At 44.6% G+C, this 13,653-nt stretch overlaps 1 protein-coding gene across 1 annotated transcript; it reads right to left on the bottom strand.

Moving 5' to 3' along the window:
- Positions 1–496: 496 nt before the first annotated feature.
- Positions 497–13,315, bottom strand: LOC141912595 (uncharacterized). The gene is made up of 15 exons (XM_074803886.1): positions 13,296–13,315; positions 10,276–12,785; positions 9,693–9,931; positions 9,007–9,238; positions 8,608–8,751; positions 8,374–8,481; positions 7,985–8,203; positions 7,366–7,529; positions 6,637–6,949; positions 5,515–6,282; positions 5,192–5,431; positions 4,627–4,844; positions 4,242–4,455; positions 3,098–3,703; positions 497–2,664 (listed from the first exon to the last, which is right to left on the bottom strand). Exons 2-15 carry the CDS (start codon positions 12,779–12,781, stop codon positions 1,850–1,852), a joined length of 6,786 nt encoding a protein of 2,261 aa, XP_074659987.1. The 5' UTR covers positions 12,782–12,785; positions 13,296–13,315; the 3' UTR covers positions 497–1,849.
- Between the last annotated feature and the right edge of the window lie 338 nt (positions 13,316–13,653).

Below are 13,653 nucleotides of genomic sequence, written 5' to 3'. Positions count from 1 at the left end.
CAACCCTACACGCAGTTTTGTGGAACCGTCACACATGAGCGAACACAAAACGGCCCAAACACACTCAACACGTCACGAAACTGTCAGTATTTCTCCAGCGTCCACGCCATGCATGAGTGTACACGCAACTAGTGGGCGGATCTAGTGTGGTGTAAACTTAAGTAAAATGTAAAGTAAGTGTTTCGAGTAAAAAGGTTTTAACCGAAAAATGCCGTATCCGGCTTCAGAGTTGTGTACACTTGCATTAATCTACTAACTTACTCTTATCAAAATTAGTTCTAAAATGCAGGAAATTGCACCATTTTGCACATGGAAGCAGGGTTAAACTTTCCATCTACGTGGCTCATAAAATTTGAGTCAGCATTTCTCCTCTATCGACGACGGTGTCGACGAAACTGTCAGACCCACTGTAGAATCCAAGGCTACTGAATACTCACCACCCACAAACATCCCACACAGCAGAAAAATAACTACAACAGAACACATGACTTCGAGTTTAATTAAAAATATGTTTATTAATTACATTTCCATTTCCGGTTATAATCATATTATATTTAAATACAAAATATCTGAACACCATTGATCTATAGCAAGTAGGAGCCCACTCCATAGTGAGTAGCCCACACTAAAGCGATAGTGAGAAGGAGCCCACTCCATAGTGAGTAGCCCATACTATATCGATAGTGAGTAGGAGCCCACACTATAGTGAGGGTGTCCACACTATAGCGACAGTGAGTAGCTCACACTATAGTGAGGAGGGGCCGTGGCACACTATTTAATTAAAACAATTTATCAATTATTATACTGTTTTATATACAAAAGCATTTTACTATAATTCTGTTTTTCATTCAAGCCGAGAGTTTCAATGATGTTCTAAATGAAATTTTAGACAAGGAACCGATATATAAACTGCCGACAACTAAATACAAATTTACGTTTTTCACGCTTATTTTCCACCTAAGTCAAAACCGGGCCGCTCACTTCTGTGAAATGCCGTCAGTTAAAACCATTTGAAATATTTCATTGAAAATTGAAAGAAAATGTTCCTCAAATTAATCAGTAATCAAAGGGGACAAGTCCCTCAGTGACAACTTTCATATTTCTGTTCAATTTCATCAGTTATAAAGGTGCATAAGATCCTCAATAACACCTTTCATAATTGTGATCAAACTATTCAGTTATCAGGGGTCAGACCCTCAGTGACGCCTTTCATATTTCTGTACACATCAAATTAATGAAACCAATATTTCTCAGGGGCCAAAAAGCAAAAAATCCCAAAAACAGTTTTCTGGGGCAGCTCTGTCACTTATCAACACTTAGAATAACATATAAAATATACAATATACATTTCCAAAAACATGAAAAATATTCTCAATACGACTGAACACATAATATATCGATTCATATATACACAATATGACAAACAAATCTCCGCCCATTTCTTTTCCCGGAAATGATCATTTAAACGCAACGAAAAGAGTGAATCATTCATAACTATTGCCGAAATAGAACAGAGTCCAGTCCGAAACCACAGCCAAACGTATCAAATGTACAACTGGATATCAAAACTGTCTCTGTTAGAGTCAGTTCCAAAATCACGCATCGGATTCAACTCGCAAATTACGGCTAGTATTATCGTTATACAATAACGCACACCTGTGGAACCAGCTCCCTCTAGTGAAATTACTCTTCAACAATAATGAATCGAAGAAAAAAACATGCCAATATTTCTAGAAAAAAATTGTTCGAACGCAATATATCGTGCAGAGCAAACAAAAGAGCACAATCCGTAATTCGATATGATCGCAATTAATCGAGAATATCCGAATTGCCACAGTCTATCGGTCGATTACTCCATCTTGACGGCGACCTCGCCGGCGCCCTCTAACGCAGCGGCAGACGTCGTCAGTATGATCGGGTTTCCGTCGGCGTCTTGACCGGTGAGAAGAATCTGACCGTCGCTGAGCATCTGTCCCTCGGTGATCGCCTGCGAGATGTCGACGTCCTGACCGAGCATCGACAGCGAGTCGGCCGACACGTAGATCGTTTGCGTTGTCACGTCGCCGCCGTCGGCCGACGTCATCGCTGCGTCGCCGCTCGTCGTCATCACGACCTGCATTCCTTCAAAGTCGGCGAAATTGCCGTCGGCCGATTGTTGAACGAGTTGTTGACCGTCGTCGCCGGGTTGTAAATTGATGATCTGCTGTTCCGACGTCACGATCGTCGTCGGTATCTCCTGATTTTCGAGGACTTGATGCAGAATTTGCGGCTGTTGTTCGACGATCGTCTGCTCGGTCGTTATAACGGGAACCTCGTTTCCGCTCGCGTCGATTATCGTTACCTGTTCGCCGGCGCTCGACGTCGTCGGGATGGAGACCATCTCGGCGGTTTCCTGCTGCTGCTGCTGCGGGACCGTCTCGTCTTCGTTGCCTTTCTTCTGCGCTTGTAATTTATCCTGACTCTTGAAAACCATCTCTTGAATCGACGGCCAACGTTTGGCGAAGTCGAGCAGCCATTTTTGATTGATGAACGTTTTGTCTCGTTTCAGGGAACGGGCCAATCCGAGCGCGGCGGTCATTACCGTGTTCAACGTGACCAGCTGATCGTTCTGATCGAGTTCTTGAAGAGCGATTACGAATTCATATTCTTCCTTCTGTGTGAAACCTGCACGAAATTAATACATATAACATTAAATACACAATTGGACTGATGAATAGGGTGCCGATAAAATATCTGTATGGAGTTTGTAGAACAATTGAAAATGTCTCAGGTCAAGTTCTACGGAGACATTTTCTGAGGACTAGTGGCTAGGGACAAGTAAAGAAGTTATTAAGGGGTTGAATCGCTAATCTTTGTAGTTCATTTTCAACGAAAAATGTTTCATGCGAACCACTGAATGCACGTGGAGTGTGGACGAGTTTTTGAAAGTGTGCTGATAAAATGTCTGTCTGGTTTTATAGTTCATTTTCGATTAAAAATATCTCAGGTGAAGTGTTGAACGTATGTTAAATGTGGACAACCAGCAACTGGAAGAATATCTGACAAAATGTCTAATATCTGAGAAGGTGCAGAAAGACTATGTTGATGTGAAACTGACCTTTCTTCAATGCACTAGTCGCAGCCGTTCTCAACAATGCCGGTTTTTTCGCCGTCGCTTTCTCTCCCATCATCGTCGACGTCGTCGCCGCCAGTTCCAGCTTCGCCTCTTCGACCATACGATGATAATTACGTATATCCTCGGCGATGCTGTCGGCGATCATCTGTATCGGGATACAGTCGGTCGCGACGAAACCGACGTTTAAAACGTCCGTGTCGACGATGTCTTTCATCTCCGGCCACCGCGCCAACAATCCGGCTAACCACTTCTCGGGCGGCGTTAACTCGCGGCGCAACGCCAGCGCGAGAGTCTGCGCGATGTCGCACACCTCGGCATAACGCAGTTTACGATCGAGTCCGCTGATTCCGCCGAGGGCTTTCACGAATATTTCCTCTTCCGTTTTGTTGAAGACGTCGTCGATTTTCTTGTATAGAGTTTTAATGGCCGCGTGGCTGGTGGTCGGAGTGTGGGTCGATTTACCGACGCCATCCTGTAGAGACGTACGCGCCACGCCGTAATAACGCGCCGCTTCGCCCAGATTCATCTGTCCGCTGCGTACGGCGTCGATAGCAACCGTCAGACGATCAGCTCCACTTAAGTTACGCACTACAATAAAATACTAAACATTAATATGTAAATTTATATAGACCATTTACTAAATATCTGGACAAGTGGATAATCTTCAAGGTTTAATCATTGGAAATAAAATCCTCGTCGACATAAAAGGTCAAGAACTTAGCTCATCGCTAAGTTATGGTCCACCTCAAGAAATATAGACTCTCAGCCATAAACAGGGCCACCACTTTAATTTGACTTGCTTTTTCCCGACTACTCGCTGACATGTATGTTATTTCACCTGACTTGATCTGTGAAGAATCCGATCAGTTAACACAGTCAAATACGTAAGACATTGACAGAAACTGTTTGATTTTACGCGCATCTGGCATCTTAACATATTTCCCTGATTTTTAGGTTTTTTTTGTTTTACAGAATGCCGACTTTTTCAAAAAGAAATTTCCCTGATTTCCAGGTAAGTGGCAACCCTGATTATGTACCTATCATCACTTCAAAAACTAACAAATTCAGATGAAATTGAATAGCTAACTAGGTCCAGGACAATGGGCATAATAGTTATCGAACGAACCTGAAGGACTAAGACTCATCTCATCCGTTTCACCGGCTGCCTTAGTTTGAACGCTTTCAGCCGTTTTCTCTTTGCTACGGTCTTTACGAACGAGTGGCTTCAGTTGCGGATATTTCTTTGCAAATACCGTGAACCACTGAATATTCAACTGATCTTTCTTGCCGAATTTCGCCGCCAACTCTTTAGACAAATACAACACTTCGGCCAAACTAACCTGTAAAATTAATAGGACGACAAATAAAAACTTGTATGATGTTTTAATTAATTATATTAGAGAAGAGGAAGGGGAGGGGGGTGATTTAGAAGTTATTTGAAGGACTAGTAGCCGAGTAGTCTCTCATCGATCCAAGTGTCGCTCTGCTCGTTGAGGGCTCGCGTAACTAACCTTTCGTTTGAGTTCTTGATAAAGCCTTTCGATTGATTTGACGATGGTCACCTCTTCCGCTTTGGTGAGTCCGGCGCGCAGACGTTGGGAATGTCGATCGTGAAGCGTCGCTAACGGAATGTGGAATTGTGCGGCGGCATTTTTCATCGTCATGCCGGCGTCGACGAGTTTCAGAGCCTGAGCGACGTCGACGTTCGTCCACGAGGCTCTCGCCACAACTGCATTTCAATTAAACATTTTCAAACATCAGTCAAAATAGAGCGTCAAGATACAGAATTTATAGAAGTGATCAATATCAGGGTGGCGCCACTTTCCGCCCGTTTACAAATCGCCCGAGTTTTCCCAAAATTTTCCATGTGATTACACAAATTCCCAGAGTGAATCAGAGAAATATCTAGGTTTAGAATAATATTACACTCTATTCATTTTTCATTCATCGATTTCCTGAGTTTCGCAGGTTTTCAAGACAATTGGCCACCCCCATTAAAGTTAGAGGGTTCATGGTTTGTGAAAATCTGAGCTGTGAAGTTTGAGAAAGGTATTTGAAGTTACACTGTTTACATACCGGGTGCCTCTGGTACAGGCAGCTCGTAATACATAGGAATAGTAGTCGTAGTCTCTTCCTCTTCCTCTTCCTCTTCCTCTGGAGGTGGTGGCTCCGGTAGAGACTTCAAGAATTCATCATTCGAAAATTCTTCTTCCACTTCCATACTTTCATCTTGTTTTTCATTCGCACCTGCAGCTGCAGCAGCAGCAGCAGCATCAGCATCGGCAGCGGTGGAATCAGTTTCTTTTTCGTTCGCGACTGGAGGAAAAAATGTCAATTCAGGTTCAATCTGTAAGTCTCATGATGCAATTTACTAAATAATCAATATATATAAAACTCACCATTTTCTTCAGAATTTCCTTCCTCGGTTTCTTCTACTTTCACCACTTTGTTTTCATCTTCACCTTCTTTACCATCGCCGACCACGCTTTCCTCGCTATCCTTCACCTCCTTATCGCCGCCGCCGTCTTTTACCTCCTTCTCATTCCGACCTTCCAACGAAACATCCTTCGTCTCATCCTTATCCGCCTCTTTTTTATCGCCGCTATTTTCTTCTTTCTGCTGTTTTTTGGCGCTCGATTTCGGTTCGACTTTCTTCCCCTTACTATCGACTAGCTTTCCTTTACCGACGTGCGATGTCGCCGAGGCATCCTTCTTATCCGCATCGTCATCGCCGTCGGCCTCCTCTTTCTTGACGGTTTTCTTCACCGGCGTCGACGGCAAATCGTCCTCTTCGGTCATCGTGAATTCGTCGTTTTCGTCTTCTTCGTCCTCTATGATGTCGGCGAGTTTCGGCCAGCCTTGTATCAACGTGTCGTACCACTCTCGGTTCAACGTGACGTCTTTACCGAGTTTATCGGCGACTTTATACGCGACGAGGAACACGTCCTGTTTCGTTAACGTAACGCATTCCGAGTGAAGATCTTCCAATCCGTGTACGATCTGTTTTTCCTCTTTGAATTCGAATACTCGTTTGATTTTACCGGTGTTGTAGTCGTCCAGTACGTCGTGCGGTATTCCGTATTTGGCGGCGGCCTGTTTCACCGACGTTCCTTTCTTGACGAGTTTCAAAGCGTCCTCGATATCGACGGCCGTATAACCGACAGGCTCTGAAAAAACAATTCATTTCGTGTTCATTTTAAACAGGAAATATTGTTAATTAACGATATCATATCAAATCTTTTCCCCCGACTATTTCCTGACTGACATATGCGTTGTTTTCCCGGACTTGATCTGCTAAGAATCCAGTCAAATATGTCAAACTTAGAAACTGTTTTATTATACGCGTGATCTAGCAGTCTCCTTTCCAAGATTTTTAGCTTCTATTTCTTTTAGAAATAAGAAGAATTTTCCCCGATTGGCAGATAAGTGGCCTCCCTGTTTTGCTTGTCAAGATTCTTGATCATTTTTTGGTTTCATGAAATCGGTCATCCCCTCCACCTCATTCGGCATATATAACTCACTAGTTTTAGATTTCTTCGGCGATTCGTCGGCGGTTCCTTCGTCCTCCAAATCGTCGACGCCCGCTTCCTCGTTATCATCATCGTCGGCTTCATTTTCCTCCGTTTCCGATTCCATATCGTCAACGCTCGTGCTGGCCAGATCGACGAGGTTCTCCATTTTCGTACGTCGTATGAACGGCTTCAGCCAATACACGTCGAATTTGAATTCCTCCTTGCCGAGTTTTTCCCAGAATTCCTGCGCGAACATGAGCACTTCGTCGATGGAGACTTTGCGTTTCAGTTGTTCTTTCAGTTCTTTAATCGATCGGCAAACCTGAATCGACAAACGTTACATCGTTATTCATTTATACCCCGTAGATTCCGCAAAATTCGGATCATCTGAGACCAATAAAATCCATCCGGTTCGCGGGAAATCGGGATTGAAAGTAATTTTCCTGTAGTGAACAAATGGACTGCGATCCTGATTTTTGGACGCAAGTATCAACTATAAACTGAGCCCAGGGGTTGGTTCCATTGTCATGGCTAAGACCTAAGAATAGTCTATGACCAACTTAGCTCTATAGACCATAGCTCATAGAATTCTGTATCTAACAACCCAAGAGTTAAGATCATTTTTGGACTAATCTCATCCCAGGGGATTATTGAACCATTGATTTCGAGTTAAAATGGCTGCTGATTGAGTATGGGTTAAATTGATTAATTTCTATGACTACAGTACACGGTACTCACTTCTCTCTCTTCAGCCACACTAAACAACTGTTTTCCAGAAACTCGTTCATAAAGTACAGACAGCGGTACTGAATATTTGTTCGCTGCCTCTTTCAGCGGTACTGAATCGAACTTCACGGCGTCTTCTGCCTTTTGTAAATCGGCGTCCTTCCATTTCTTTTCTTCTGAAATCCAGAACACCGCACTACTGCGTTACAATGTGAACCAAGTATTTGGGATACAAGAGTGAAAATCTGGCACATTAGTCCATTTAAATTCAAAACTCAGATCATTCAAATGCAGCCCTTTTTTCAATTTAATTCCTATTGTAAATCAATTTACATCTTTCGACAAGATATTACGCACACTAATTTGAACCTAGTTCCAATGGGCAAATCCTAACCGCAGCGACCCAAAAATCATAAGTTTCAACGAAAATCAGTTGCGATAAATGGAATATTCAGAACTGTGGAACTAGGTCTGGTAATTTCAATGACTGCGATAATTATCAACAGCAACTTGTGAACACATTTCATGGAACCATTAACAGAGCAATGATCTACCTCAACTAGTGAACACATTTCATGGAACCATTTATACACTACACTAACACCATTACAACATGAATTTCGTTACCTACCTTTCGGTTTGGCATCTCTTTTTTTGCCGGATTTCTTCGAGCTGTTCACGGCGTCGTGAAGTTTCTGCCGACTCGACCGTCCCTCGAGGTAATCTCCCAGCGTCGACGTCGGGATGCCGTATTTTTTCGACACCTCCGACCGCAGCATTTTATGCTTCTCGACGGCGGCCATCGCTTTCAACATGTTCGACGGGGTCCACGTCGTGCGCTTCCAAAAACCTGAAAATCATTGTTTTTTTTTGGTTTTCATTCATCAATGAATTCGAATCTAACTGCTATTTTAGTTTTGGTTCGTATGTGTTCACTAGTAAAAGGTAGAACGTGCACGGGAACCGCGAATGCTACTGCGGCAATAGAGGACGCTCTAGGTGCGGTGCATCTGAACTTACTGGGACTACCGCTTCGATCAGCATCAGTCGCCGATTTTTCACCTTTCTCCTCTTTGACGGCATGTTGTTTTTTGACGGGAGTATCGTCGGAGCTTTTCGAATTTTTTCCTGTCGAAAATGATAAATTCCAAAAACGATAAGTCAAATTTCTCTATGACGAATCAAACTCGGTCCATAAATCGGTCCATACTTAAAATTCAATAATTTTCAGTCCATTTCAATGATTGTACTTACGTCCGATAGGAGTAGATAAAGCTGATATGAAATCGTCGCCGTAAGCCCTGTTAGGTTTGATACTCCTCTTACCGGCGCCGCGCGCGTTACGTCTGGGAGTGTACTGGAAGTCTTCATCCATTTCTCCGTTATCATCGCTATCAGCTGAAAATATACACAATACACCGTTTACAGGTGACCCTAAAACAGTTGAAAATTAGCTTTAATGGTAGACACCGCTAAAAGGAGATAATCGGGTATTTGTTGAAATGTTTATCTGATCTTAAATATGATGCAAGTTAATAATCGCATATAATCTCTTAAACAGGACACATTTCTACTATCCAAATTGGTAAAACTGATGAATCGTAAACTGTTCTTGGAGTTAGACAGGTGATTCAAAAAATCAAATCTATTTACCATCCTCATCAGCCGGAACTTCCATATCTTCGTCATCATCTTCTTCCTCTTCCGCGCCCGATTCAAAATTATTCTCCTCTTTCGTCTTGCGTTTCTCCGCCTCTTCCTCACTCGCCAGCGCGTCTTCTTCCACGTAGTTTTTCACCTCCTCGTTTCGTTTGGCGAAGTTTTTATACCAGAGCGGACCGATTTTGAACTTGGTCTCGCCGACTGTGGACGCCAGCTCGCAAACCTGGAATTAAACAAACGATAACTCAACGTGAATCGCTAGTTTGGCCTCCTACCGATGACCGAGTTATGATTTAGATTTAAGTCCAGTTTTTTTGTTCTTACCACCGAAGAAACAATGTTTTTAGACAGGGTGGCCACATTTATTTGATGTACTTTTTTTGGATAATTCCTGGACATGTTTTCCAATCAATAAACACAGTCAAATACGAAGATATACATGGAAACTGTTTGATTTTAATAAATTTCCCTGACTTAGAGCTTTTTTAAAAATCAAATTCCCTGACTTTTTTTAAGTAAAGAAATTTCACTAACTTTTGTCAGCTAAGCGGCCACCCAGTTGTACTTAAATTACAACTGCTGAGTAAACCAGAAGCAGATCCCTCGAACAGGAGAACATCTAAGAGAGTTTTTAGCAGGGGTGTGGTGGTAGGGATTCTCTATCTTCGAATACAAACCTTTTGAACCGTCAATCTCTTATCCTGCGTTTTATATTTATCCGACACTAATTTCACGATCTGCGTTTCTTGACTCGGCGTGAACAAACATTTCTTGCGTTCGTGCGCGTAATCGAACAGCGTCGATTGCGGGATACAGAAACGCAACGAAACCTCTTTCATTCGTCCTCCTTCCATCAACGCGTTCACCGCAGCGACCAGCTGTTCGTCTCTCCACGCGCATCGACGTTTAGCGGCCGCTGAAAATTTAAGTATAATAACCTCACATACCCTGCATCGTTGTTCATTTGTTTCAAAGATTAAGAAATTTGTCAAGTCTAAACTCCGCGAAATTTCGATTGTATATTTCCATTTCCGCAAAAGTGAACAGTACCAGGAAAATGAATTTCCCAAATATTTCTCTGGTCAGAGAAAAATTTCTCTAATTCCCAAATATTTCCCAATTTGCCTGCACTGTGGGAACCATGCTTAATTTCAAAGAAATATTACTGAACTTTTATCAAAGCAGATCAAAATTGTATTTCAATTCTAAAGCTTCACTTTCAATAATCAATTAGTGTGAAGTAATAGTCGTAATACTCACATGGAGATGGAGCTCTTGGCGACATCCTCTTTGTAGTGAAACCCTTCGGTCGGCCGACACCCCTTTTCATCGGTGGGCCGTCGTAATCGGGCGTATCTGGCGAGAACAGATCGGGATCTTCGAGTTTACGTTTACGTGAGCCGTCCGACGAAATGTCGGCCAACAATTCCTGATTCGGTTCGATTTGAAGTTTATTCGAAACGTTCACGAACACGGTTTCCATAGTTTTCGGGTCGGTTTTCGTCGCGGCGACCGTTTTGCCCCCTTGCGATTTGCGTCGATTGTCGCACAGTCCGAATTTCTTACAAATCGGCATACCGATTTCTGGCCAGCGAGCGACGAACTGGTAATACCAATCGCGACTCGGCGCCGGTCGATTGAACTCTTTCGCCAATTCGGCTGCGGCGCGTAGAATATCGCTCATTGTCACGCGGCCTTCCTCGCGCATCGCTTTGATTATATTCGTCAACAGTTTCTCCTCTTCCATGGTGAATATCTTCTTGCTCGTCTGCGGACCGCCGGCTGACGTCGGTCGACCGCGCCCGCGACCTTTCTGCGCCAGCACGCCCGGCGTCATTATCGGCGTCGAGCGATCGCGAGGTTGCGGCGGAGGCGGCCGCACGTATCGACGATCTTTCGGCACTCGTTCGATGATTATCATTTCCGGCCAACGATCGATGAAACTATCGACCCATTTCCACGTCGGTAAACTCTCCGGATCGAAGTTCATCTCGACCGCTAGATCTTTACCCATGTTCAACACGTCGCGATCGGTGATGTTCAAACGATTCCAACGCGACACGATCTTCTGAACGAGCGCGCGTTCTTGCGCCATCGTGAACGGGTCGTAGATGTGCGTGCCGGGCGTTGGCTGCGGGTCTTCGCACGGTATCGGTTCGGGCACGTACGGCTCGCCGGAACCCTTCTTGTTCATACGCGCAACCGGTTTATACGCCGGACGCGTGACGGTCGCCACGCGCGCCGACGCGACCACGCGAGCCGGCGGCATCGCGTCGCGTTTCAGGATGTTCGGTTTACCCACGACGACCGCGGCGCCCGCCCCGCTGACGGTTGTTGACATGCTCAACGTGCGCGCCGGCGTTACGATCGTTGGCGCGATTCGAGACGACTCGATCTTCGACGACGACGGAGAGCTGATCACCGTCGTCGGGTAATTCTCGAGAACAGCGTCGGCGAGTTGCTGTAACGCGAATGACTGGTTGTCCTCGGCGTTACCGGTGTCGTCCATTTTGATAACGAATTTCGTCACCCCGTCGCTGTCCGTAGCCGTCAGTATATTCGTCACGGGACCCGTTGCCGATTGATTCGTAGCGATTCCCTCCATGCTGACGTTATGATCTTTATCTACGGTCGTCATGATCACCGTCGATTCATTCGGTTCGACGATTCCTGGCGTCGATTCCATTGGCATTTCAACGATCGGCATCTCGACTCCGGCAGTCTGTTCGGTCTCCGCAGGCACCTGCTCGTGACGGATGATATATGTGACGTTGTCCTCTCCCACTATCACCGTGCCGTCCTCGAACTGCGATAAATCCGTACCGGGACCGACATGAATTGGAACGGAATCTTCTATATTGATTCCCTCCATGTTGACGTGAGATTCGTGCTGCTGATCGGTGACTAACACCGCCTGGTCGCCGTGTACCTCGATGGCTCCCTCCGGTAATTGGAACGTACCGTCGGGAAGCTGTATATACTGCTGCGCCTCGACGGGCGTCATCTCGATATTTTCCACAGTTGCCGTCCCCTGATTCTCTGCACTCTCCTGGATCTCCGATTCCACGACCGGAATCTCTTCGATGGGTGGTTGCTGAGCCGTCGTCGCCGCGGCATCCGTTTCCGTCGGTAACGCCGGTGTCGCCTCAGATACTATATATATCTGTTCCGTTTGCTCTTCCGCTGTTTGCGCATCTGCGGTGGCAGCGTCCATGCCGACTTGTCCGCTCGTCGACGCTCCCTCCTCTATGATTCCTGATTCCATCAACGCTTGCGCGATTACATTCGACGGGACGAGCGCCGAATCGTCATCACCCTCGACGACCTGCTCAACTCCATCGTCGTCGACGACGACTCGTATTTTCGGTCTCGTCAGATTCAACTCGGGCCATCGATTGACGAACGTGGCGTACCACCGATAACCGGGCGTTTGTATTTTTGACAGCTCGGTCGCCTTGGTTTGAGCCGACTGTATTATCTGTTGACTCGTTAATTGCCCGTTCGCGACGATTTCGACCACCGCCATTTCTTCCTCATCGGTAAAAACCGGTTCCGACAGTTTCGATTTACCGGCGATCCAATCGCAAATGACGCTTTTCGAAATACCGAATGAAGCCTCCGCCTCGTAAACCGTGACATTGTCTTCGAATATGGCCGCCAACGCACTCTCTAATTTGTCAGGTTCGTTTTGTTCAATAGGTGGCGCTGCTGTGACTTCAGTCGGTTCAGCAGAAATTGTCGTCTTTTCAGGATCCATTGATTCCATTGTTCTAAATACAAAATGAATTATATATTAACCTTAGGCATCCAACATCAACATTTCAACTACACCTGGAGCCACCCAATAAGGGAGGATGGCTCCAAAATGTTCTGACCAGTTTATTATTTTTCAAGATATTTTCTTAGTTGAATGACATGAAAACTAGCCTACGATCTTCTTTAACTCAAAAATTAAAGTCTCTTTTACTTGGGGCCAGTCAAAAAATTGACTATTTGACTTAGAAAAAAAGAAGCTAATTTTTTAATTTAAACGTTTTTTTTTCTGTAGTATTTTATGCGTTAATTTTCTTGAAATTTTATTTTTAAATCATAAATCGGTCAATAATAATACATCATAAATAGGAAAGGGGGAAATTTTATGGGCAGATATAGGGTGGTTTGATTCTGATTGGCTTCCAACGAGTCAAATAGTTTCGACCAGAAGAACCATGTAATAAAAGTGGCCCATCGTGAATTAATTAAATAGAAGGATGGTTCGCGCGCGCGCGTCACGTCACTACCCGGCCGGAGACGCCGCCGCCGCCCGGCGCCATTTTGTGTCCTACAATACAATGCGGCCCGACAACGGCCATCAAAAATCCCTAAATCAAACCATTTCTATGTGAAGCTTATCGAAACGGGTGATATCATTCAATTCTAGAGAAATTAACGAAGAAATTAATGCGAAAATGAGTAATTACCCGACTACGAAGATGGATAATAATAGTGAATTTAGTTGAAGCCCGCACTGAGCTTGGACTCGGTAGTTTCCATCGGTTCTTTGTCGTTACTAAATACCAGACGCGACAGTCGATGACGTCAGCCCTCGTCATTTGTAAATAATAATATCAGCACGTGGCCGTGGAAATTCCCTCTCGA

The sequence above is a fragment of the Tubulanus polymorphus genome, chromosome 11 (assembly GCF_964204645.1).
Source record: "Tubulanus polymorphus chromosome 11, tnTubPoly1.2, whole genome shotgun sequence".
Classification (NCBI taxonomy): domain Eukaryota; kingdom Metazoa; phylum Nemertea; class Palaeonemertea; order Tubulaniformes; family Tubulanidae; genus Tubulanus; species Tubulanus polymorphus.
Note: the sequence above shows the minus strand (reverse complement) of the source record. Positions and strands in the feature narration are given on the sequence as shown.